This window comes from Ornithorhynchus anatinus, chromosome 13 (genome assembly GCF_004115215.2).
Source record: "Ornithorhynchus anatinus isolate Pmale09 chromosome 13, mOrnAna1.pri.v4, whole genome shotgun sequence".
NCBI classification, from domain to species: Eukaryota; Metazoa; Chordata; class Mammalia; order Monotremata; family Ornithorhynchidae; genus Ornithorhynchus; species Ornithorhynchus anatinus.
In genome coordinates, this window is record NC_041740.1 from 2248168 (window position 1) to 2275419 (window position 27252).

Sequence of the window (27252 nt, forward strand, 5' to 3'; positions counted from 1 at the left end):
ATACGTCCCCGCCTCCTGGGGCCGAAGCGTCCGTCCGGTCAGCGAGGCCGGGCCGGAGAGGGTCCGAACCGCCCCAACTCCCGAGTAGAGGCCACTTGGCGCCGTCAGTCGAGCCGTAACCGCGTGCAGAACACTGTACTAAGGGCCTGGGACGGTACACTGTAACAGACACGCTCCCTGCCCACCGCGAGCTTAGCGTCTCGACGGCACCCTCGCCTCCGGTGCGCAGCGGTAGCCCCCAACCCGCTCGGCTGCCCGCCCCGTGGGCCCGAGCCCGTCCGGGCCACCCCGAGCCCTTGGGCCGCAGAAAGGGGGAGCCGCCACCGTCCCGTCCCCCAGGGGAGACGCCCGGTGCGGACTCGAGCGGGTCCGGGAATCTGCTCGAGGCCGGAGATCCCCGACCCCGACGGGGCTTGGGATCCGGTCCCGCGCAGCGGGTACGGGGAAGCCCGTTGCCGCACGCGCCGGGCCAGGAATCCCGCTCGGTGGCGATCCCAAGGTGGTCCCGAGGAGGCCCGACTGGGCCCTCGCTTCCGCTGGAGATGAGCGCGATGCCTTCTTTTTTTTTGTTTAAATGATATCTGTTCAGCGCTTACTATGTACTAGGCCCCGTACTAAGCTCTGGGGTGGCTACACGAAAATTGGGTTGGACAGAGTCCATGTGGGACTCCCAGTCTTAACCTCTTTATGCGGATGAGGAAACTGAGGCCCGGAGAAGTGTCTCGCCCATGGTTCCACAGCAGACAAGTGGCAGAGTCGGGATAAGAACCCAGTTGTTCTGACTCCCGGGCCCGGGCTCTGGCCATTAGGCCACCCTGCCTCTTGGCTCTCCCTAGCAACTCCTCTGCTACGGCATCCTGGGCTTCCAATTCAATGCCACCGGCATTTCGGGGGCCTCCCCGTTCAATCTACTGATGATATCTATTCAGCGCTTACTGGGTGCAGAGCACTGTACTAAGCGCCGGGGAGAGGACAGCGTAAGTAGCCACGTTTCTGCGCTATCGGAAGGGAACGAGCGGCCCGTCTGGACCCTAGTTTCAAGAATGAAGCTCCCGTGCCCGCCTCCGTCTCACGGCTGGATGATCACGGGAGAGGAGCCGGAGAGCGGCCGGGAGATATTTAAAAGGCTCACTCTGGGCCGGACTCTGTACTGAGCACCGGGGTTGCTAATCGGGTTGGACGGAGTCCACGTCCCACTCGGGGCTCGCGATCTTAATCCCCAGTTTCCGGAGGAGGGAACGGAGGCCCAGAGAAGCAAGTGACTTATCCAAGGTCGCCCAGCGGACAAGCGGCAGGACCCGGGATGAGGACTACACTTCCAGGGCCCCGGGCATGGGACTCAGAGGTCATGGGTTCAAAACCCGGCTCTGCCACTTATCAGCTGGGTGACTTTGGGCAAGTCGCTTCACTTTCTCTGGGCCTCAGTCACCCCATCTGTATAATGGAGATGAAGACTGGGGGCCCCACGTGGGCCAACCTGATCACCGTTTATCCTCCCCAGCGCTCAGAACAGTGCTTGGCACATAGTAAGCGCTTAACAAACGCCATCACTATTAGGCCACGCTGCTTCTCGCGTTGGGATGTCCGATCGGGTGCTGACGGGGAAGATCCCGGACAATCACAACCGCCCCCGGCCCGTGAGCCTCGGGCGGGCGGCGGCTCCACGGGCCCCAAGGAGAGAAACGACCGCGGAAACTCCCAACTTCTCCGCTGTCCGACGGGTCCCACGATCTCTTCCTGTCTCGCACACACACACGCGGGACCTCCCCGTTCCCCCCCCAGCTTCAAATCCAAGCAGTGGGAAAGCGAAGCGAGCCTACCAGTTGATGATGCCGTTGATGTGACGGGTGGGCAGACAGGCTTTTGGGGGGCCAGGAGTCCCGTTGATGGGGCGACAGGAGGGAGGTCGACACACGAGGTTTCCCGAAGGCAGCGCGAGGTGGGGGTTCTGCGGGAGGGGGGAAAAGAAGCGTCACACACGCACGGCGGAGGATCATCTCCACGCCGTGGCCGGCGGGGCCGCGGCCTTCCTGGCGTCGGCCGCCCGAGCCCTGGGCCCTTCCCCTTCGTACGTCCCAAACAATCCATCAGTGCTGTTTCGCGGCAACAAGTCCTCACTACGGGCCGGGCACTGTCCTAAACGCTTGGGGTTTACCCACAAGTAAAGTGGGTTGGACGCCGCCGTCCCTGTCCCACGTGGGGCTCGCCGTCTTAATCCCCCATTTCACAGATGAGGTCACTGAGGCCCGGAGAAGTGACTCGTCCAAGGTCACAGAGCGTGGCGGAGCTGGGATGAGAACCCGGGTCCTTCCGACTCCCAGGCCTGTGCTCTATCCATGAGGCCGCGCCGCTTCTCATGCATTTACCGAGCGCTTACTACACGCGGGACACCGAACTAAGCGCTTGGGGGAGGACAACACAACACTATAACAGATACATTCCCTGCCCGCAGAAACAACAGATAACCCCTCGGCGTCAATTAATAATCGTAATACTAATTACGGTATTCAAGCCCTTAATATGTGCCAAGCGCTGTGCTAAGCCCTGGGGTGACACAACGTAATCAGGTTGTCCCACGTGGGGCCCACAGTCTTTACCCCCATTTTACAGATGAGGGAACCGAGGCACAGAGTGATGGCGGAGCTGGGATTCGAACCTTCGTCCTCCGACTCCCGAGCCCGGGCTCTCGCCTCTAAGCCCCCTTGCCCTGGTAATCGATAAATGGTCCTTATTGAGCACTTACTGTGGGCAGAGCTTTATTAATTTGTTAATGAGGTGTATATCTCCACGATGATGTTTTCTTAATAATGTCAGTAATGTTGGTATTTGTTAAGCGCTTACTATGTGCCGAGCACCGTTCTAAGCGCTGGGGTAGACACGAGGGAATCAGGTTGTCCCACGTGGGGCTCACGGTCTTAATCCCCATTTTACAGATGAGGTAACTGAGGCACCGAGAAGTGAAGTGACTCGCCCCAAGTCACACAGCTGACAAGTGGCCGAGCTGGGATTCGAACCCATGCCCTCTGACTCCAAAGCCCGTGTTCTTTCCACTGAGACACTTCTGTTTTACTTTGCCGTCTTCCCCCGTTCAGACTGTGAGCCCGTCGTCGGGCAGGGATGAACGTCGGGCAAATCGTACAGTCCAAGCGCTCAGTCCGGTGCTCCGCACACAGTAAGCGCTCAATAAATACTATCGAATGAATATTAAGCCAGCGTCGGAAGACACCTCCCCTGCCCACAGTGAGGTTACGGTCCACGGGGCCGATCAACCGAGCTGGCAAACCCGACAATCTGCCGGGGGGGGGGGGACCCACGTTCTGAAGATAATTGGACGGCGGAGACGAGCCAAGCCGAAGGCGAGGTGGAGGTGGATTCTGGCTCCCTGGGAGGGGTGGAGCCTAGTACGGTGCTCCGCACACGGTAAGCGCTCGATAAATACGACCGGATGAATAAATGAGGTGGGGGGGGGGGGGGGAGCCGCCCCCAACGCAGGGGCAGAGATTTAGCGTTTCCACCCCCTCGTAATCGTGCCCGGTTCCTGGCCCAGTGGCTAACGGCCCCCGGCCAGCGCTCGCTGAACAACGGCTACGCCCCAGGCCGGAAGTCAGAAGGACCCGGTGTCCCCCCCCCCCCCCCCGGATCCGGCCCCCGTCGGCTGCGTGACCTCGGACAGGTCACTTCACTTCTCCGGACCTCCGCTGCCTCATCCGCAAAATGACGATCGATCCCGAGAGCCCGCCGTGGGACGGGGACTGCGTCCCACCTAACCGCGGTGCTTAGTCCAGTGCCTGGCACACAGTGAGACCTTCACAGATACCGTGTTAAAAAAAAAAAAAAAGAGAGAGAAGAACACGCCAGCGATCCCCCAGATGTGAGTCTCGCGGTGAAATCAGTTTGAGGCCTTTCCCCCGCTGCGCTAGTCGGGAGAGAGGAGAGGAAAGGGGAGAAAGAAAGAAAATCCATTTAGGACTAAGCGGTTCCCTCGGCGGTTTGCAGGAGGAGCGGGAGTCGTCGCTTTGGGCCGGGGAGAGGGGGTGGGAGGGGGAACCGGAACACAGGCCACGTGGGAAGGATGAGAAGAGGTCAAAGGCCGGTCTGACGTCACCCGGTGCCGAAGAAAAGCCGAACGGAAAAAGCCCGTGACGGCCACGGGGGGGGTAAATGAAATAACATTCGGTGCAGTTGATTTTATACAGTTGAAGCCACGCACCGACTGGCCGTCGGCCCGGGAGAGAATCCGGGGGCTGGGCGGGAGGGAGGAGCGGTGCGGCCTAGTGGAAAAAGCCCGGGCCCGTGAGTCGGAGGACCCGGGTTCTAATCCCGGCTCCGCCAACTTGACACATTTCCCTCTCTCGGGAACGCCCAGACCGGAAATCGTCCGCCAATTTCCCCAGCTCCGTTTGGGGGGGGGGGGGGGGAGCAAAGCCACACCGCGGCCGGACCGGGCAGCTCCCAACGCCGGAGCTCTTTCGTACGCCAGTGGAAAGGGCCACCTACAAACCCTTTCCCGACTCGAACGAGTGCAAACCGGGGCTTGGCTGCCTAGGCCCTTGGGAGTTGGATTCCTCTCCGGATTCCTTTCGCCGGAGCCAGATGAGAGGGTGCCAGCCTCCCGGGCCTTTCTGACAGCGGCTGTGGAACGGGACCCTTGGCGGTGACGGTGGTAAAGCTATTTACTCGGTGCTCGCCGTGGGCGGTGAACCGAACCGGGCGTTGGGGAGGGTACGGCGGAAGACCGAGCCCTGTTTATAACCCTGACGAGGAGGAGCCAAAACTCTAATGGGGGACCCAAGCATAAAAATATGCGGTGAGGGTAATCGGCAGAAATCCATCACTACGACTACCAATAAAAAAATATGAATAACAGTTGAGGGTATTTAGCGTGTACTACGTGCCAGGCATTGTACTAAACACCGGGGTAGAGACACGGTCTTAAATCCCATTTTACGGATGAGGTACCTGAGGCCCAGGGAAGTGAAATGACTTGCCCCAGGTCACGCAGCAGACAGGTGGTGGACCCACTGCCCGGGGCTTATCACCCTCCTCCTCCTCATTTATTTTTAGTTTTTGGGGTCGATCCAACCTGATGGGGTTGGACACGGTCCCTGTCCCGCGGGGGGCTCGCCCTCTCTACCCCCCCTTTTCTAAATGGGGAAACGGAGGCCGGGAGACCTGCTCGGCGGGATTAGAACCCAGGCCCGGGGCTCCCTCCAGCGGGGTTCTCGGTCGGGCGACCCAGTCCGTCCTCCTACCTGGGGGAACTGACCTGTTTGTCCGCAGAGGGTCCGGTGCGTGCAGGGTGGCACGGGGAAGGGCCCGGTCCTCTTTCTCCGGAAGGGGCCTTCGGAGCGGAGGGCGAGGTGACGGCGGGGGTCCGGGGGTCCGCCGGGCGGCACTGCGGCCTCGCTGCCGGGTCTTCGGGCGGCTGAGCTTCCCCGAGGACCACGGGGCCCTGTGGAGGGGGAGAGGGTAGACCAGGTGGGGGAGGAGTCGGACCAAGTGTTCCAGGCTGGGGCCGAGGGAAACCGGGAGGGAAACCGGCACCGAAACCGGCACCGACGACCTCCGACGGAAAAAGATCGGCTACCGTCGTTGTGGCCTCCGGTGAGCGCGTTCTCTGTGCCGAGCGCTGATCTATACAAGCTCCGCCCGTCCTTCATGGGGCTCACGGTCTTAATCCCCATTTTACAGATGAGGAAACTGAGGCAGACCACCTCACCGGGTCTCGGTTTCTTCATCTGAATAATGGGGAATAAGACCAGGAGCCCCACACGGGACAGGGATTGTCCAAACTGATTATCTTGCATCTACCCCAGCAGGGGCCTGGCAAGTAATAAGCGCTTGAACGACCACCATTATTATTATTATTATTTTTCACGTTTTCCAGGGAAGACGCAGCGAACGGGTCAGCCAACTCCACTGTAGCGTCCTCTCCCAAGTGCTCAGTACAGTCCTCTGCTCACAGTAAGCGCCCAATAAATACCGACTGCTTGACGGACTGCAAGAAACGGAGGGGCCGCGCCTCAATTTTCCACTGCCCGACGAAAAGGCCGTCACGGACCTTTTGAACACACGACTTCCCCACAGTCAACCTGGATAGGGCCGGAGGATTTCCTCGCGGGTAGGGTTTTGCGGGCTCCGGAACCGAACGGCGGGGCCTGCCTGAGCGACGGTATTCGCTCGATCGTTCGATCGTATCTATTCAGGGCTTACTATGGGCGAAGCCCTGTACTAAGCGCTTGGGAGAGTACAACAGAGACACTTCCCCGCCCACGACGACCTCACGGTCTAACGGCACCGTCCGAAGGGACGTAAACGGATCTCTCCGCCGCAACCGGAATTCTCCGATCTTCCGGGGAAGCGGGGCGGCCTAGTGGGAAGAGCCGGGGCGCGGGAGTCAGAGGATCTGGCTTCGTAACCCCGGCTCCGCCCTCGGGCACGTGGCTTCACTTCTCTGTGACTCAGTTCATCTGCGAAGGGCAGATTTTACCCATGACGTGAAGGTGGGACCGTGCGGGGCGAGTGAGAGAGATGAGGCGAGGACAACGCCAAGGCTACGGGCTTGAGAGACAGGAAGGACGGAGGTGCCGGCTGCGGTGGTGACCAGCGAGTCAGGGTGGAGGACGCGGCTAGACAAGCGGCTCTGTTTCGGACGCCGGAGGCGTCGGTGGGACGCCCGAGCGGAGAGGCAGGAGGAAGGGAGCCGTGAGCTCGGCCGCCAAAGGCTCCAGAGAAGCGGCGTGGCTCAACGGAGAGAGCCCGGGCCTGGGAGTCGGAGGTCGTGGGTTCTAATCCCGCCCCCGCCATTTGTCAGCTGGGTGACTTCGGGCAAGTCCCTTCACTGGGCCTCACTCACCTCATCTGTAAAACGGGGATGAAAACTGTGAGCCCCACCTGGGACAACCCGATCACCCTGTATCTCCCCCAGCTCTCAGGACAGTGCTCGGCGCAGAGTAAGCGCTTAACGAACGCCGTCGTCGTCGTCTCTGGTCCCTTAGGACGTCGGCGGTATTTATTGAGCATTTACCGCGTGCAGGGCACGGCACTGAACGCTTGGGAGAGGACCACGCCGCCGAATTGGATCTTACATTTATACATTTGGCAGCTGGTTTCCCCTCTCGCTACTGCTAGTGAAAGCGTAGGGGAGGATGTGACCCAAGAGAAAGTCACTAAAAGGTTTCTCCTGGCAGCTGTTAACAAGGTGGGGGGGGGGGGGGTCCCCGAAAGCTGATCGTTTACAGTTAATAGGGGAGGAATCGCTTCCCCTCATTTGGTAATTCCCCAGGCTGTAATTCAAGATCCAACTCGCCCCCCGCCCCCATCCTCCACCCCTCCGACCTTGAATACACAAAGCTTTCGGATGAACTGCCAAGGAAATGTCTTTCCCCGCATCATCCTTCTGCCTGGACCTGGGGGTGACTGTATGATGGGAATCCGTCCACACCCGACCCTCTCCTGCCCGCACTACGTAAACCAGCATTAAAGCAGTACGGCGCAGTGGCTAGAGCACAGGGCTGGGAGTCAGGGGTTCTAATCCCGGCTCCGCCGCTTGTCCGCCAAGTCATTTCACTTCTCGGGGGCCTCGGTTCCCTCCTCCGTAAAATGGGGATTGAGACTGCGAGCTCCACGTGGGACGGGGACTGGGTCCAATTCGATTTGCTTCTATCCACCCCGGCGCTTATGTCTGGCACGTAGTAAGCGGTCAACAAATACAATTATTATTATTACCGCTCACTCGCTTTCCTCCACACAAGTGACTATTACCGCAAAAGCATTTTCACATTTTTATTCTCCCCGCTCTCCCTGAGGGTCCTTCGCTCAACCCCTGCCACAAACCTTCCCAATCTGAGGCGCCCCCGACCCCTTTTTATGGTATTTATTGAGTGCCAGGCGTCCCGTACCGTACTAAGCGCTGGGGTGGATACAAGCAAATCGACCGGACGGGGTCCCCGTCCCACATGGGGGTCGCGGTTTTAATCCCCCGTTTTCCAGAGGAGGTTCCCGAGGACCGGAGATGTCGAGCGATTTGCCCGGAGCCGGGATGAGAAGCCAGGTCCTTCTGACTGCCGAGCCCGGGCTCTCTCCCCGAAACCGCGCTGCTTCTCCCGATAATGCTCTTCTCGCTCGGGGGTGGGGAAAGGAACCAAATCCTTTTAGTTTCCTACCATTATCGTGGGCCCCACTGCCAAAAAGCCGAGACATCAAAGACACAATACACGGAAAAGCTCCCGGATCAGGAGCTCCTCGGGGGGAAGGGGTCTATGTTTAAACCCTACCTGTGTCCTCTTTCCCAGCGCTTTTTCTTTTTTAATGGTACCTAAGTGCTGAGTTTTAAGCACCGAAGCGGCACGGCCTAGTGCACGGAGCCCGGGCCTGGGAGTCCGAAGGACCTGGGTTCGAACCCCGGCTCCGCCACAGGTCTGCTGTGAGACCCTGAGAGAGTCGCTTCACTTCCCGGGGGGGGGTCTCGGTTCCCTCATCTGTGAAATGGGGATTAAGAACGGGAGCCCCACGGGGGGCACGGAAAGAAGGGAATGCCTTTCGGCCGCCCCACACGAAAACCCGACTCTCAAAAATTAACCAAACTCTAAAATGAGCTTCCAGCTAGCTACTTATTACCTGAGAGTCAGACCCCTCCTAAATTTACTTCCTGCGGCTACTTCCAGTTCAAGGAGAAAGAAGAGCAACTATTCAACCCGGGCGAAAAGCAAGACCGGAAAGGAGTTAACATTTCTCATTTATTTTTGAAATTCCACATTTCTTACTATTCCGTCCGAATGCTGACAGAAGAAACTCCTTCTAATTGCCATCTTCGTACTTCTAGGCTTACAGCGATTGGGAACTTCTGCGTCGCTGGCTATTTATAACGTACATTTTTCCTAAGCCGGACTCTTTTACACGGATTAGGATTTCACCGAAAACAAAGAGACGTACAGAAAGGGCGATTTTGCCCCGGGACCCGGTTTCAGAAGTGGATGCTTTTATTCCAGGGGCAAAACTGGGCTGAAAGAGAGAATTCCCATCTGCAATTACACTATCTTTGTCCTCCCCCTCCGCCCCATATTCATTCATTCATTCAATAGTATTTATCGAGCGCTTTCTACGTGCAGAGCACTGTACTAAGCGCTTGGAATGGACAAATCGGCAACAGATAGAGACAGTCCCTGCCCTTTGACGGACTTACGGTCTAATCGGGGGAGACGGACAGACAAGAACAACGGCAATAATAGAGTCAAGGGGAAGAACGTTTCCTTAAAACAATAGCAGATAAATAGAATCAGGGTGATGTACATCTCGTTAAACAAAATAAATAGGGTGACGAAGATAACGCACATACAACACAAACACACACATACACAGATGGGATTAATCCACTCCACAACACGCACCATGAAATCCCAATACACTGGAGTTTTGATTCGCCTCACGACCTGTGGGTCAGGAAACAAGTCATCCAACGACCTCGCTGAAAATCGCAGGTGAATTCAAAAGAGAGAGAGAGAAAATGTTTGGGAACGTGTCACTCTTTAAGCACCCGAAGGGAAGGAAGCAGTAAGGGGACCTTCGTCAGTCAAGGCTTATTTACCGAGCCCTTCCTGGGCGCTCGGGAGAGTACGACACGCCGGATGAGACGAGCCCACAACGAGGCAACGCAGCCTAGTGGAAAGAGCCCGGGCCTAGGAGTCCGAGGACGTGGGTTCGAATCCCAACCCCGCCACTTATCTGCTGCGTGACCCTGGGCGAGTCACGTCCCTCTCCTGTGCCTCAGTTCCCTCATCTGCAAAATGGAGATGCCATACCGGTACTCCCACCTACTTCAGACTGTGAGCCCCACAGGGGATCTGATTATCTTGAATCTACCTCGGCTTTTAGTACAGTGCTGGGCACACAGTAAGCGCTTAAATACCATAAATATCATCATCGTTATTAACACGTGAATAATAAAGAACACTTGCCCCTTAACTAGCTTCCACGGAGGATCCGCTAGGCCGGGTTGCAGAACCTGTGATTTTATTTCTGCGAGAACTATTTCCCCCAGTAACTCAGGCCCACGGGAGTCTGAGGAACCAAAAAATGGCCTCGCCTTCCTTCCCCGTGCCACCCCCCCCCCAGATGGGGAGGCGGCCGATTCCCCAACTAGCGGCCTGCGGCTCCGAACCCCGTGACCTACAAATTCGGCCCTCTCTGCTGATCAACCACCAAGGACGAGACTTGGGGGGAGGAAGGGCGTAGAAGTGAAGCGAGTCCCTTTTCGGGACAGAAATCTTACTTCTCCATCAGTGTTTAGTTTAAATCGGCAGATTCACTTCCTTCATACCTATATGAGTCGTCGTCGTCTTCTTGTCGTATTGGTTAAGCGCTTACTATGCGCCAGGCACTGTACTGGATACAGACAACTCATTCATATTTACTGAGCGCTCACTGGGCAGAGTATCGCACTACGCACGTTGGAGAGTACAATAATAATAATAATAATGATGGCATTTGTTAAGCGCTTACTATGTGCCAAGCACTTTTCTAAGCTCTAGGAGAGATACAAGCTTATCAGGTTGTCCCAGGTGGGGCTCACAGTCTTAAACCCCATTTTACAGATGAGGTCACCGAGGCACAGAGAAGTTAAGCGGCCTGCCCAAGGTCACCCAGCGGAGAGGTGGCGGAGCCGCCGAATCCGTCTCAAGACGACGGCGGATACACTCCCTGCCTCCAACGAGCTTCCAGTCCAGAGGTTGGACACAGTCCCCGTCCCACGTGGGGCTCAAAGTCTCAATCCCCATTTTACAGATGAGGGAACCGAGGGCCGGGGAAGCAAAGTGACTCGGCTAAGGTCACACGTCGGCCAAACGGCGGAGCCGGGATTAGAACCCACGACCTTCACGCTCCCAGGCCCGGGGCTCTAGTGAGAGGCTCCGCGGGGGGAGGGGGTCCCAAGAAGGACCGGTCACTCTACCGCGGAAGCATTCCCTCCGAATCGATCCATCGGTGGCACTCACTGGGCACCCGCTCATCGTCATGGCCGACTGTGTGCGGCGCACTGGACTAGGCGCTTGGGAGAGGACAATCCCAGAGTTGGCTGACACATTCCCCGCCCGCAGCGAGCTTACAGTCTAGCGGGGGAGACGGGACGGTAGTGAAAACAACTGATGTACGGATACGGACGAGAGTGCTGTGGGGCTGGGGAGGACCTCACGGGCTCGGTGGGGTCGTGCAGGGAGACGCAGTGGGGGAAAAGAGGGCTCAATCGGGGAAGGCTGCCCGGAGGAGGTGGGCCGTTACACGCTGTCGGCTTCCCGCTGGCTACTCTTGCATCTCCAAACAGAACAGGTCCGTTTGTTGTTATATCAGTCTCCCAAACACTTAGTACGGTGCTCTGCACGCAGCGAGCGCTCAGTAAACACCACTGACTGACTGACTCTGCCTCCTGCTACTGCTTGCTTTCCTCCCCGCCCTCGTGGGAAACGGCGAGAGGAAGGCTTTGCCGATTTATCAGCAGGGCCCGGGGAAATTTCACCTGGGGATGTTACGGGAATATGACTCTGATCATCAATCGGCGCGTCCCCAAGGGTCTGCCTGTTCCCTCCCGCGGAGGAGGGCCTGGATCGACTCGCGCCGGAAGACTCGCTACGTGAACTCTGGCCAAACTCAAATAAAGACACGGACCCGTCTTCTAGGCGATGCCAGGAGGCTTCGGAGTAATGATGCCGGGACAGGCCGAACATCAGACGGTTGCGGCTCACACGAGTAAGCAGATGTGGGGACGGTTATACCAATCATAATTTCTGAGTGCCTCCTGTGTGCAGAGCACTGTACTAAGCGCTTGGGAGGGTATGATGTAAACAGAGTGGGTAGACACGTTCCCGGCCCACGATAATAATAACAGTGATGATGAGGGTATTTGTTAAGCGCTTACTATGTGCAGAGCACCGTTCTAAGCGCTGGGGGAGATACAGGGTAATCGGGTCGTCCCACGTGAGGCTCACGGTTAATCCCCATTTTACAGATGAGGTAACTGAAGCGCAGAGAAGTGAAGTGACTCGCCCACAGTCCCACAGCTGACAAGTGGCAGAGCCGGGAGTCGAACCCATGACCTCTGACTCCGAAGCCCAGGCTGTTACCACTGAGCCACGATCAGCTAATAGTCTAAGAGGGTGTGGTGATGCACGCAGAGGGCACAACAGGATTAAATCTCTTCCCAAGGCGAGGCAGAGAACAAGCCGTATTTTCCCCAAATCACTGGACACGACAAACACTACGCTACTCGAAACGGAAACCCCACCCTGAAAAATGACAGCAGCGGGCGAGTTCCGAGCAATCGCTTCCTGACTCGGCCTCCACGGGCTGCTGAGACCTAAACACGGACTCGGCCGGGGAGCGAGCGTAAGAAATCAAAACAAATCAAAACGAAAAGGGACACGAACACATCAATGGTTGCGCTTTCTTACTTCTCTTGCAGGTGGGGGGAGTCTGGAAAGAAAAATAAAATCGCGCCGGGGGCGACGCAGGGTAAGCGGGTTGTCCCAAGTGGGATTTTACAGTCTGGAATTCCCTACTTCTCCACTATAGCAATTAATGGTGTTTATTGATTTATGCAACGTTTAAAACAGTGCTTGGCACATAGTATGCACTTAAATATTACTGTTAAGCTGCTACTATGTGCGGAGCCCTGTCCTAATTGCTCGGGACAGTACAAGCCAGCAGAATTAGCAGACACCTTCCCCGCCCCGATCGAGCTTACGGTCTAGAGGGGGGTGAGACGGACATCAATACGAATAGGTCATTTACAATATATAATTTTAAGATTTATTCGTAAGCGTTGTGGGATGGGGCGGCCCGGCCCACGTTCCCGCACGGATCCAAGCACCGGGACGACGGGGAAGGGGGAGGGAGGGAAGGGGCAGAACCCCCCGGGGAAGGCTTTCTGTTCTTACCTTGTTGGCTCGGAGTTGCTTGTAGATGTCCGTCTGCTGCCGGATCCGATATTCCAGGTCAGAGACTTGGGCCTGGAGCCAGGTCCAGCGACAGATGATGGCGGCCCTCTCCATGGCCCACTGCCACTCGGCCCGACGGCACCTGCGAGGAAGCGACATTTCAGCCCTCTCTTCGGACGGGCACCGCACCGGGCGCTGGGGCGGATGCGAGCTAATCGGGGCGGACGCGGTCTCCGTCCCCGTTTCACAGATGAGGGAACCGGGGCCCAGAGAAGCGAAGTGACCGAGGCTGACCCGAGTCCTTTCCCAGGGAACGGCAGAGAGGGGCAGCGGGGCCGAGTGGAGCCAGAGGGACCTGGGTTCTCATCCCAGCTCTGCCACTTGTCCTCGGGGTCAGCCGGTCATTCCTGCACTTACTGCGTGCAGAGCGCTGTGCTGAGCGCTTGGGAGAGTGCAGAAGAGCATTCCCTCCCTGCGGCGAGCTTCCAGTCTAGAGGGTGACCTTGGGCGAGTCGATTACCTCATCTATAAGCTGAGGATTAAGACTGGGAGCCCCACGTGGGGCGTGGACCGTGTCCCATCCGATTCACTTGAACTTACGTAAGCGCCTAACACAGTGCCTCGCACATAGTATTCATTCATAAATAGTATTTATTGAGCGCTTACCATATAGAGAGCACTGTACTAAGCGCTTGGAATGGACAATTCGACAGCAGATAGAGACAATCCCCGCCCAATGACGGGCTCACCGTCTCTAGTCACCGTACGATCTTTAACCTCGCCAACTCTTGAGATCCCACTCTCACACCACAAATTCCTTTCGGTCTTCTCTCCCACATACCTCCTCCCCATCGAAGTGTCTTCTCCCCACTTAGGAAACAACAAATAGTAAACGTTTAAATGTCACGGGGGGAAAAAAACCCAACAACAAAAACAACCTCGAGTTTTTCAAGTCTTTTGATAGGTTTCCTGCAGGAAAATGAACCAAAACCCTCCCGGGGGGAAAAAGGGCCGAATCATCCTCCCCGATCCTGCGGTGGTATTTATTGAGCTTCACTGTCTGCAGAGCACTGAACTAAAAGCTCGGGGCGGCAGGGGACAATTCCATATCGTTGGCAGCCTCGATCCCTGTCCTCACAGGGCGCTCGACGTGGGAGACGGGCACTGGAGTCGACTTCGGCGAGGGGAAACGGGGTAAAAGGATACGAGCTTAAGTGCTGAGGGTCCAAGAACAGTATTCATTCGTTCGATCGTATTTATTGAGCGCTTACGGTGTGCAGAGCACTGGACTGAACGCTTGGGATGTGCAATTCGGCAACAGACAGAGACAATCCCTGCCCAACAAAGGGCCCAGAGGACTAAGTGCTGTGGTAGATACAAGATAACCGGTCGAAGTACAGGTTGCCGATCCCCCCAGTATTGACCCACGACGGGTTAAGCACCGTTCTAAGCGCTGGGGTAGATCAGCGACATCAGGCCGGGTACGGTCCCCGTCTCACACGGGGCTCGCAAGCAGAAGGGAGAAAGGGCGCGGAGAAGCGAGGTGACTCGCCCGAGGTCACGCGGCAGCCAAGTGGCAGAGCAGGAATTCGAACCCAGGGCCGCGTCTTATCCACGCGGCCCCGCTCCTTCGCGCTCACCCGGAGCAATACACGGATCTGCCTGAAGATCCCACTGACGCATGCAGCAGAGGAGCAAAACTACTGACCAAGGCGGGCCAGGTAACCAAAGAGCAGGCCAAAGCCGTCCCGCAGGGCACCTCGAGGCCCGTCCGGGCCGTCCCTCGATGGCGCTTACCGAGCGCTCACCGTGCGCCGATCCCTACGATCGTATTTACTGTGCGCTACTCTGTGCAGAGGCCTGTGCTGAGCGCTCGGGGGAGTCCGGCATCACAGACTTAGTAGACACGCGCCCACCCCCGAGGTTTACAGTCTAGAGGAGGCTTGCTCAGGACGGCCCGGAGTGTTACGATGACTGTTACGGTATTCGTCGGGCGCTTACTAGGTCAAGCGCTGGTCTACGCGGTGGGGGGGACGCAGGGTCATCGGGCCGGACGGTCATTCGTTCAATTAATTCCGTCACATTTATTGAGCGTTACTACGGTCCAGCCCGCATGCCCCTAGCCTGGAACTTCAAGTGCTTAATATAGCGCTTTGCACATGGTAAGCGCTCAGCACATACGACTGAAAGAACCAGCTGCCTCCTAATATACCGGACCACCCCTCTCTCCACCTTTAAAGCCTTATTAAGGTTGTATCTCCTCCAGGAAGTCTTCCCTGATTATGCCCTCTTCTCCCCAGCTCCCTCTCCGGGCTTTGGACATCGGCTATTCGCCCGACCCCACGGGGCATATCTTTAAGTGATATATTATAAATTGCTTATTTATTCATATTAACGCCTGTCTACCCCTCTCGACTGTAAACTCACAATGGGCCCTCAGCACTGTAATCGGCCGCTCGACTGTATATATTTCCATTACCCTATTCATTTTGTTAATGAGATGTACATCGCCTCGATTCTATTTATTTGCTATGGTTTTAAGGAGATGTTCATCCCCTCGATTCTGTTTATTGCTATTGTTCTTGTCTGTCCGTCTCCCCCGATTAGACCGTAAGCCCGTCATTGGGCAGGGACTGTCTCTGTTACCGATTTGTACATTCCAAGCGCTTAGTACAGTGCTCTACACATAATAAGCGCTCAATACACTATTGAATGAATGAATGGGCCAGGTCCACGTCCGCTAATTCCGTTCTACTGTACCTCGCCCAGTGCTTAGTACAACGCTCTGCGTATGGGAAGTGCTCAATAAATATCAATCAACCGACACAGTCCCCGTCCCTCCTGGGGCTCGCAATCGAAGTAGGAAGGGATCACTTAATTGCAGTTAGATCTTTCCTCAGCCTGTTTCGCAAAAAGACGAAAAAACACCCTTTGGAAAATGCTTCCCAGAGATAAATGCGAACGCTCCGATGGTGAGTGGACGCCGTGACTCGTGGACAGATAAAGATGAACCAGAACGGGGCATGCTGTTTGAAGTGACCTTTTGAAAATTTCCAGCCCTGAAGGGACGGTGCGGGGAGGGGAGAAAGTGAATGGTCCAGTTAGTCCCAATCGGGAAACGGGCTTTGAAATACTTGAGGCAGAGTGACTCGGTGGCTTGGATGGGGTGAAAACAAACAGACAAAAGAACATGGAATTCTGAATAGGGAGGGAAGACGAAAGTGGAAAGTGAGAAAGCGGGGTGGAACTTGAGGGTTCCGTGATTCGGCCCTTTCTGTACTTTTCTTTGGACATATTAGAACCCGGGTTCGGATCCCTGCTCCGCCACCGTCCTTGGGCAAGTCACCCGCCTTCCCCGGGCCTCAGAGACCTCATCTGTAAAATGGGGATTAAGGCTGTGAGCCCCGTGTCAGACTCGGACCGCGTCCAACCTGATTCGCTGGTGTCGACGCTTAAAAAACACCATGAAAGAGCAAGCGCCTACCCTCAAAAACTTTTACGATCTAAAAACGAGGGAAGACGACGGCTGAGGGACACATGAGGTAAAGACTGGTTAAAAACAGCACAGAGGGTATAAGGAAAATGGGGGGGTGGGGAGAGGAAGGGATGGGGCAGTCGAAAATTTGGCCGGTCTTCGCCAAGACAGTGCGTGGAATCATCAGGGAATGTCCACAGCGGCACCTGGATCCTGGGATCAGCTGAGATCCAGTATGGTAACAGTAAAGCAGCATTGCTACCGGGACACTGAGGGAGCAGTCGGTCCATCGATGGTATTTATTGCGTGCTTACTGTGTGGAAAACCCTAGACTAAGCACTTGGGCGAGCCCGACAACCGGGTCAGCGGAAGCATTCCCCGTCCGCATCGAGTTTACAGCCTAGAGATCGGCCCCTGAGCAGCTGAGTAATCAATTCATCCGTTCAACCGTATTCATCGAACGCTTACAGTGCGTAGAGTGCTGTACTCAGCGCTTGGGAGGTACAATTCAGCAATAAAGAGAGACAATCCCTGTCCACACCGGGTTTACGGTCTCAAACGACTGAGCGCAGGAGACCGTACTAAGCACTTGGGAGAGTCCAATACAACCGAGTTGAGAGGCCCGCTCCCCGCCCACAACAAGCTTACAGTCTAGAGGGCTTTTATCATCATCATCAATGGGATCTGTCACGAGTGGGATTTATTGAGCGCTCTGTATGGGCAGAGCACGGTACTAAGCGCTTGGGAGAGTCCCATACAACGGCCTTAGTAGACACGCTCCCTGCCCACAAGGAATTTGGGGTCTAGAGGGGGAAAGGAGGAGTTTAATCTCCTCCATCCCTTCCCGCTTGCCTCGTAAAGAGGGGGAGTTTTAGATGGGACGGTGAGCTATTAAACGGCACTTTCAACGATGTCTAACTGGAAAGACTGGGAGTCGAGACACTGGGGTTCCAGTCCAAACTCAGAAACCGACCTGCTGTGAGGCCTCTGGCAATTCACTTAACCTCTCTGGGCCTCACTTTCCTCATCTGGTAGGACTGTTAGAAGCGGGAAGTGAGATCACTGATGTGGAAGGGCTTTGGAAACAAACCGAAAAACCCACACATACTCAAGATATTCCGTCTCTGCTTCCGTCATTCCCACACTTGACATTCCGCGGTATTACCCGAAACGAATTCACTCCCATCTCCCCCAAATGGTGCTCTTTACACCGCCGGAATGATGGTCGGGAATGAGCTGGGAAGGCCGGGGGGATGCGTGGATTTCGAGGTGTGAAATCGGCTCCAACTGGTAATTTACAATTAGGATTTTCCCAACCGTCTGTAAATTTCCCTGAAGCCGGCTGTTGATAGGAAGCGCGGAGGCTAGTTCTTGACCCCCAACTTGTAAAAGGCTCTGTCCAGATTTTTTTCAATCATATGAAAGTCGGCAATTGCGATGCTGATGTGCGGGCAGTTATGGTTCGGGTTTCCACAGCAGCAAATTGCCCAACTTTTAATGTAATTGAACTACTGACCTCCTATTGTATTCAGAGGGGTTTTTTTTCCCCCTTTTTAAGGTCGGGGAGTGACATAAGGCGATGGAGGAATTCACTGCCCCTCCAAAAAAAGTTTGAGAAAATTAGAAATGTGCGAGGTCGCACTTCATCAGTGGTATTTATTGAACGCTTTCCGGGTGCAGAGCGCTGTACAGAGTGCTTGGGAGAGTACAATACAAGAGTAGGTAGACACACTCTGCACTCACGGCAAGCTCACGGTCTAGAAGGGGAGAAAGACTTTTTTTTTAAGGCATTTATTAAGTTCCATCTATGTACTAACAGCCGGGGTGGACACCCGCTCAGCGCGTTGGACCCGATCCACGTCTCCCGGGGGCTCACGGCCTTAACCCCCATTTTACAGAGAAGCAGCGTGGCTCAGTGGAAAGAGCACGGGCTTTGGAGTCAGAGGTCACGGGTTCGAATCCCGGCTCTGCCACTTATCAGCTGTGTGACTTTGGGCGAGTCACTTAACTTCTCGGTGCCTCAGTTACCTCATCTGTAAAATGGGGATGAAGACTGTGAGCCCCACGGGGGACAACCTGATTCCCTTGTGTCTACCCCAGCTCTAGAACAGTGCTCGGCACATAGTAAGCGCTTAACAAATACCAACATTATTATTATTATTATTATTTACAGCCGAGGGAACTGTGGCCCAGAAAAGTCAGGTGACTTGCCCAAGGTAAAGCAGGCAAGTAAGGGTGAAGAGAGAATTTAGTGTGGCCTAGTGGAAAATGAATGGGCCTGGGAGTCAGAAGGACCTGAGTTCTAATTCCGGGCCCGCCACTTGTCTGCTGTGTGACCTTGGGCGAGTCACGTAATTTCTCTGAGCTTCAGTTACCTCTTCGAAACAACGGGGTTAAAACCGTGAGCCCTGTGTGGGACAGGGGCTGTGTCCCACATGATTATCTTGTATTTACCCCGGGGCTTAGTACGGTGCTTAGCAGATGGTAAATGCTTATCAAAGACCATTATTATTGATGTCAAAACCCGGCCTGCTCCAGCTTTGGATCACCCAGCTCCTCCTTTCCCCAGTAGATTCAGGTAATCACCTTTCCAGGGCACAGGTTGTCTTCATTTTCTGAGAAAATGTTCATTTGGTGATAAGGGCCCATGTACCCAAAGAAGATGAGCAGATTGCTTTATACCCCGATAACTCGATTTGATTTTCATTGCTTGGCTGACCTGTCGGTGAAGCCCGGCGGACGGGCTGCCGTGAAAGGGACGCATGCACGGACACCATCATCGTGGCCCAGTGGAACGAGCCCGGGCTTGCGAGTCAGAGGTCACGGGTTCGAATCCCGGCTCTGCCACTTGTCAGCTGTGTGACTGTGGGCAAGTCACTTCACTTCTCTGGGCCTCAGTTCCCTCATCTGTAAGATGGGGATGAAGACTAAGCCTCCCGTGGGACAACCTGATCACCCTGTATCTACCTCAGGGCTTAGAACAGTGCTCTGCACATAGTAAGCGCTTAACAAATACCAAAAGTATTATTATCGGTGGGATTTAAGAGCTTACTGTGTGCACAGCGTTATCCTGAGTGCTTGGGGGAGTCCGGTACAACAGAGTCGGTAGACCCGATCTCTGCCCACGATAAGCGGACGGTCGACGGGACTTTTCTCGTCATCATCTTCATCAATGGGGCTTATCGAGAGCTTTCCGGGTGACCCTGGGCCGGTCACGTGACCCCTCCGGGCTTCGGTTCCCTCATCTGTAAAATGGGGATTAAGACCGGGAGCCCCATATGAGACACGGACCGTGTCCAACCTGATTAGCCTGCATCTACCCCAGTGCTCAGAACCGTGAGTGGCACACAGTAAGCGCTTAAACACCATAAAAAAAAACAAAAAACCATTAACGGTCATGCACACTTACACATCAGTAACGCGTAAAACGCCTCAACACACATGTGCGGATTAAGAGACGCTACTGTGTAAACTTGGATTTTTGACCACAGAGGCCTAGCCTCGGTTCCGACCTAGGGAAATTGATGCGAATTACCTGACGCCTCAACTGGCTGCCCTGTCCCACTGGCCCCCGTGTCCCCGCCGAGCGTTGTGGGCAACGCGCCCTCTCCCTTCCCCCGTGGGCTGAGGCGAAACTCCACCCCCAGTCCGTGGCAGATCTTCAAGGTGAATTTGAGACCCCTGGTCAAAGAAGGGGCTGAACTGAAAAGGCAAAGAAATCTGTGCACGTTCAGCTCTCCTTCATTCGATCGTATTTATCGAGGGCTTGCCGGGGGCAAAGCACTGTACTAAGCACTTGGGAGAGGATACTGAAACAACAAATGGGCACTTTCCCTGCCCATAACAAGCTCACAGTCTAGAGGGGGAGACAGACATTAACAGAAATAAATTACAGGTATATACATATGGGCCGCGGGGCTCTCTCACCCACGGATGGAAATATCGGGCGGCGGAAAGGGCTCGTGAGGACCGGGCTGGAAGACGGCCTCGAGTCTTCTCAGAACTATTTCCTGGGGCGGGGGGTGGGGAGGAGACTGCGTGTGCATACGCGTGTACGTCCAAAGCACAATCAGCTCAAGAAATTCCCTTTCAACAACCCGAGCTTCGTTCACCTATCCCGTCTCGGAGAGCTGCGGGAAGACAGGCTCCGTTTCCTGCTCGGGAAGTTGGCCCGGTCGGATTTCTTTCGTATAAACCGTGGCTCAGTGGAAAGCGCCCGGGCTTGGGAGTCAGAGGTCATGGGTTCAAACTCCGGCTCTGCCACTGGTCAGCTGTGTGACTGTGTCACTTCACTTCTCTGGGCCTCAGTTCCCTCATCTGTAAGATGGGGATGAAGACAGTGAGCCTCGCGTGGGATAACCTGATGACCCTGTCTGTATCTACCAGTGCTTAGAACAGTGCTCGGCACATAGTAAGTGCTTAACAAATACCAACATTATTATTATTATTATTAAAAACCTCAAAGTTCTAACTTCACTAAACAAGACCCAAGGTCACGAGGCCCACGTGACCTGACGCTGCTAAAACTGCTCGAGAAACTGCCATACCAAGGGAGGGGTCTCCATTTCACGGGGGGCCCTCTGGCCTGAAGCAACCCGCCCCAAGCCCGGCATGAATGACGACGGCCACTGAGGTGATGACAATATACTGAGCGCAACCCGCTATCCTATGGCAGGTGGGCAGCGGATGTCACTGTTTACTGTTGTATTGTACCTTCCCCAAACGCTCTGCACGGGATAAATGCTGAATAAATATGATTGAATGAATGAGCCTAGACTCCCTGCCCACAAGGAGCTCAGCATCATAAACTACCTAAGGTAACCTTGCACAGATCCACCCATTCTGAGCTATTCTGCTTTACCTTAAATCGGTTCCCCATGACCCAAGTCTCATCTTTTGAGACAAGGTGAGCCTAAGTTGCTGTCAAATCCCCTAGTTTTGGGTTTGTTTTTTTTTTTTTAAATGGTATTTTTAAGGGCTTACTATATGCAAGTAATAACGCCTCTAAGTTCACGACCTCATTTTACAGATGAGGGAACTGAGGCACAGAGAAGTGACCTGCCCGAGGTCACAGGGAAGACAAGCGGTGGAGCCGGGTTTAGAACCCAGAGACCTGTGACCAGGCCACGCTGCCTTTATAGTTTTAACGTAGCGGCTCAGGTAGTTCGAAATTGAGCGCCCCGATCCCTTCAGAAAAAGCCGCCCCAAATATCTGCTTAGATTACTGACCTTAAATGGGAGATCGGTTTCTTGAAAGAAAACTTCTACAAAACTCCCTAACATTAGCAATCTTCTCTGCTGCATATCACTTCTCCGGGCCTCAGTTCCCTCATCTGAAAATGGGAATTAAGACCGCGAGCCTCACGTGGGACAGGACCCGTGTCCAACCTGATTAGCTTCTATCTACTCCAGAGCTCAGGACGGTGTCTGGCACATCGTAAGTGCTTAAATACCATTATTATTATTTTTTTAATGACGGGATGAGAGACGATTAGCCTTTCCTCTCTCGACCGTCCAGATATGCACCCTGCAAGGCTGCAGACGCATACGAGGTCTCGAGATGTTTCCGTCGCTTGTACTCAAGTACCTTTCCCCGTTCTATCTCTTCCACCGTATTTACGCTAATCCCGTCTCCCCCGTTAAGCTCGTAAGCGCCGGGGTCTGGCACTTTCTTGTTCTCTCCTTTGTAGTTTCCCCAAACGCTCGGGATAGATAGCGAGCTTCAAAGTGGGGCAAGTCGCCTCTCGCCGCTCCTCGATGACAGTGCCTTGTTTTTACGCTTTTTAGGGGACGGAGGGGAATTTCTATTCAGCTGGCCCCCTTCCACGGGCCGTTCATCTCTTCCTCAAAAGGCTGAGATTCACTTCCGACAGTTGGCGTCGGCGCCTAGGCGCTCCCTAAGGAGACGGCAGGTCGTTCGTTTTAGGATCGTTTCACTCCAACACGGCGCAACCGACGATGTTATTAATAACAATAAGGCCGGCATCTGTTAAGCGCTTACTATGTGCCGGGCGCTACTAAGCGCAAGGATTGATGCGAATAAATGGGATGGGCACAGTACCTGTCCCATGTGGTGTGCACCGTCTTAACCGTCACTTTACAGATGGGGGAACAGAGGCCTAGATTCATTCATTCATTCATAAATAGTATTTACTGAGCTCTTACCATATAGAGAGCACTGTACTAAGCGCTTGGAATGGACAGTTCGGCAAGAGATAGAGACAATCCCTGCCCAATGACGGGCTCACGGTCTAATGGGGGGAGACGGTGGGACAAAAACAAGACAACATAATCACGATAAATAGAATCAAGGGGATGGACACCTCATTAACAAAATAAACAGGGTAATAAAAAGATAGATAAATGAGCACAGTGCTGAGGGGAAGGGAGAGGGGGAGGAGCAGAGGGAAAGGGGGGAAAGGGGGCTTAGCTGAAGGGAGGTGAAGGGGGAAGGGGAGGAAGCGGAGGGGGAGCAGAGAGGGAAGTGAAGTGACTTGTCCAAGGTCCCGCGGGCAGAGCCAGGATCAGAACCCAGGTCCTTCTGACTCTCATTCACTCATTCATTCAATTGCATTTACTGAGCGCTTACTGTGTGCAGAGCACTGTACCACTTGCCTGGTTCTAGCCACCGGGCCACGCCGCTCCAAAGACGTGTCCGCTGTCGGAGGGGGCCCCATTACATGGTGAAATCCCATTACGGGGCAGGGTCTCCGAAGTACCACGCTGATAACTTTGATCTATTTGGGGGTCCAAAACATTCCCGTGGGTACAGTGGTGGCCTTCTCCTCGACTGTAAGCTCGCTGTGGGGAGGGAATGTGTCCGTTTATTGTTCTATTCTACTCTCCCCCAAGTGCTCAGCCCAGTGTTCTGCACACAGCAAGCGGTCAATAACTACGATCGACTACAACTGACCTTCGGGTGAGGGGTATCTGATGCTCTCGCCGGGCCCCCCGTAGCGATCCAATTGGCCGGGCTAATCCTCTCGGGTTAATATCGTGGCATTTTGGAGCCATTCGGTTCCAACACCCTCCCCGGGCGGGTTAAATATTAGCACAGCCGGCGACCGCCGACTTAATGTCTTCACACTCTCTCGATGTCGGACCTGACCGGGCACCGGCGGGGCACGGGGCGCTAAACCCTCGTCTTGGGGACGGGGAGGGAGGGAAGTTAAGCGTCGCCAAGATGCCTTCCCTGACCCCCGGAGCTGACGGGAGCCCAGGCTCGCTGGAGAGGGGAGGTCGGTCAGTCGGTCGTATTTTTTGAGCGCTTCCTGCGTGCACAGCACTAGGAGGACAACAGAACGGACACGTTCCCTGCTCACAATGAGCTCATATTCCAGACGGTGTAATCGACAGGATTGTTTGGTTTTAAATGTTGTCTGTTAAGCGCTCGCTATGTGCCGGGCACTCTGCTAAGCGCTGGGGCAGGTACAAGCTCGTGAGCAGTCCCTGGCTCCCGGGGGGCTCAGTCTTAGGCCCTACTTGGCAGATGAGGGAACTGAGGCACAGAGAAGCGAGGTGACTCGCCCAAGGTCACACAGCGGGCAAGCAGTGGAGCAGGGACGAGAGCCAAGGTCCTCTGGGTTCTTTTCAGGCCGGCTTCTCGGGACTCTCCAAGTGGCTCCCCGTCCTATCTGCTGGACGACACGGGAAAAGTCACTTCCCTTCTCTGTGGCTCAGTTACCTCGTCTGCAAAATGGGGATCGAAAGTGAGCCCCACGTGGGCCGACCTGATTACCCCGTATCTACCCCTGCGCTTAGGACAGTGCTTGCACATAGTAAGCGCTTGATATTATTATTATTTGTAGTGAGTGCTTAAACACCACAATTACTTTTCTTCTTCAGGTGCCTTTGAGGGTCCGGATCTCTGCGGCTTCCCAGGCTACTGGCAGACAAAAAGTTGGAAAACCGAGGAGTATTGACTTCTGGGGCTACTTAAATCAGCGACTTCGTCTGCAAAACGGTCACTGAGTCTGTGAGCCCCAGAAGGGCCGGGGACCGCGTCCAACTCCGTTGGCTCGTCTCCACCCCGGCGCTCAGTACAGTGACGGGCACATAGAAAGAGCTTAATACCAATTGTTGCTGTTATTATCTCTTCGAGAGGACGCCGGGATATTGTTCAAGGGGCTTCTCTTGACTGCGGAGGCCGCGGCTTTATTATTAAGACTTAAGCACTAAAGAGTTACAGAATGTGGGCAGTGTTTGTTTTTCAAGATTAGCTCTGTGGGGGTAGGTTTCCTGCCCTGGCAGATGTCTGACTAGTGTATTAATCTTTCGCCTTCTTAAACTGCTCTGTGATATATTACCTAGCCAAGGAAGTCTCAGCCTTTTTTTTTTTTTAAATTAGTATTTGTTAAGCACTTACGATGTACCAGGTCCCATCCTATGTGCTGGGGTAGACACAAGCTCATCAGGTTGGACACAGTCCCTGTCCCACGTGGGGCTCAGAGTCTTTATTCCCAATTTCCGGATAAGGTCACGGAGGCCCAGAAGCGAAATGACCTGCCCGAGGTCACACGGCAGACAAGTGGCGGAGCTGGGATTAGAACCCAGATCCTTCTGACTCCCAGGCAGTCTGGAGACGGGGCTTTGGGTAAGCACAGAGAGAGGTACAGACAGGAAATCTGCACAGCCAATACTCCAGCACACCTCTCCCCTTAAAAGCCTTGATTCCGTGGGCCAAACAGGGCTGGGATTTTTGCTCAAACAACAGGGAAAAGAACGCAAAGCGTTTCTAATCATTCCCAAGGCGAACAGAACAAAAAAACAACAAAACAAAACAAAACAAAAAGCCAGCAATCTCCAAAACACCCCCCAAAACTCAGATTTCTAGCCAAGTGCTATAAAAACGGTGAAACGAAATACATAACATTTCACGATGTGTCGAACCCAGTTACCCTGTATCTACCCAGGGCTTAGTACAGCGTCTGGAACAGCACTTAGTACAGAGCCCTGAAACCAGTAAATCCTTAATAAATACTATAACTACAAACTAAAAAGCAACGTGGCCTAGTGGACGGAGCACGGGCTCGGGAGTCAGACGGATCTGGGTTTGAATCCCGGCCCCATCACGTGTCCATGCGACGTCAGGCAAGTTAAATGACTTCTCTGGGCCTCAGTTACTTCACCTGTGAAATGGGGATTAACGGTGTGAGTCCCACGGGGGTCAGGGACTGTGTCTAACTTAAATTTAATGCGTAGAACAGTGCTTGGCACATAGTAAGAGCTGAATACGTACCATAATTATTATTAACTACTACATAGTAAGCACTTAACAAATGCCACAATTATGATGATGATAATGGTGACACCAAGTACCAGCGGGGTGGATCCAACCATGGATTTTGCCTTTCACTGGTTAGGGTGGGAGAATTCTTTTCCCAAAGGGAGTTCCTACCCGCCAGGGGCAGATTAAAAATTCCGTGTGTCAACGCTTTCACTCCAAACCGCCACCCGGAGTAAAATAAACCGAACACCCTGAGTTCCCCCTTTACCTGCAACTGAGGAATGAACAATTCCACCCCGACCTGCTCAACCACATGTTGCTACTGTAGAAACTTGCCCGATTCCACATGGGTCTCCTTTGTACGCGGGCAGCTACGGACTGAATGTGCAGAGTCACTGCTTATATAAATGCTTCGGCTGGTTTCATTAAAACAAAACAAAATAAACCCAAGCTTTCTTTTCCCCCCCTTTCCCTTCCACATTCCGGACTTGTTTGCAAAACACTGTGCCCAAATACCAGTAGGGCATCCCGAGGGACCCACTGTGGAACAGCCCTATGAGGGTTTTTTTTTGGGGGGGGAGTTTAAATCGGAATTTTACAACTCCCAACTCTGGATTTGTTGTGGGCAGGGAATGTCTCTCTTGTGTTGTAACCTCCCAAGCGCTTAGTACAGTGCTCTGAACGTGGAAGGCGTTCAAATTTGTTCACATTGTTGGTAAAGAGTTGGCGTTTGCATAGCCTCCCCCATCAGACGAACAACTCTGGGGGCAGAGATTGGTGTCTTCCGCTTCTATTTTACTCTTCCGAGCTCCTGGAACAGAACCCGGCACACAGCATGCGCTCAATAAATAGTAAAGGAACACACAACTTCTCTTTGTTTTCCAATAATTTAAAGGATTTTAAAGGACCGCAGAGCCGGTAATTTGCAACTTCTAAAGGCAAAAGTCTTCAGAAAAAAAAGATTTTCCTCTGAAGAGATTGCTCTTCCCCAAAGAGCATTCCTTGAGACATTTCTATCAACTCTGTCGTACTGGAGTCTCCCAAGCGCTTAGTACAGTCATCTGGCACACGGGAAGCGCTCAATACAGACTCTTGATAGACTGATTAATTAAGCAGACAGTCCTGCTATACTGTCTCCTTCTAAGCACTTAGCACAGCGCTCTGCACACAATAAGTGCTCAAGAAATACCAATGATCTATCGGTTTCCCTTTTCAAATGCGCTTTTCTGAAGCCAAATACAGAATGGCCCATCAACAAGGAACACGAAGGAGGAGAACACATTTGAGAAATACTCACCTCACCTCACTTTTCTCTCCCCTTACCAACAAGAAACCCCCCAGTCACCCTAATCTTACAAGCAGCGTGGCTCAGTGGAAAGAGCCCGGGCTTGGGAGTCAGAGGGCGTGGGTTCTAATCCCACCTCCACCACTTGTCAGCTGTGTGACTTTGGACAAGGCACTTTGCTTCTCTGTTCCTCAGTTCCCTCATCTGTAAAATGGGGATTAAGACCGCGAGCCCCACGTGGGACCACCTGATTACCCTGTAACTACCCTGACGATTAGAATAGGCACATAGTAAGTGCTTAAAAAATACCATTCTAATAATAATAATACTAGTGATAGTA

At 54.1% G+C, this 27252-nt stretch overlaps 1 protein-coding gene across 1 annotated transcript in view; it reads right to left on the reverse strand.

Annotated features, from left to right (window-relative positions):
- LOC103165830 (KAT8 regulatory NSL complex subunit 1-like) overlaps window positions 1-27252 on the reverse strand; it is an 80961-nt gene that overhangs the window by 17693 nt on the left and 36016 nt on the right. The window contains exons 2-4 of the mRNA XM_029078081.2: window positions 12927-13068; window positions 5267-5452; window positions 1821-1948 (exon numbers count right to left, since the gene is read on the reverse strand). Of these exons, the coding sequence (XP_028933914.2) occupies window positions 1821-1948; window positions 5267-5452; window positions 12927-13040 (428 nt within the window). The 5' untranslated portion in view covers window positions 13041-13068. The remainder of the gene's footprint in view (window positions 1-1820; window positions 1949-5266; window positions 5453-12926; window positions 13069-27252) is intronic.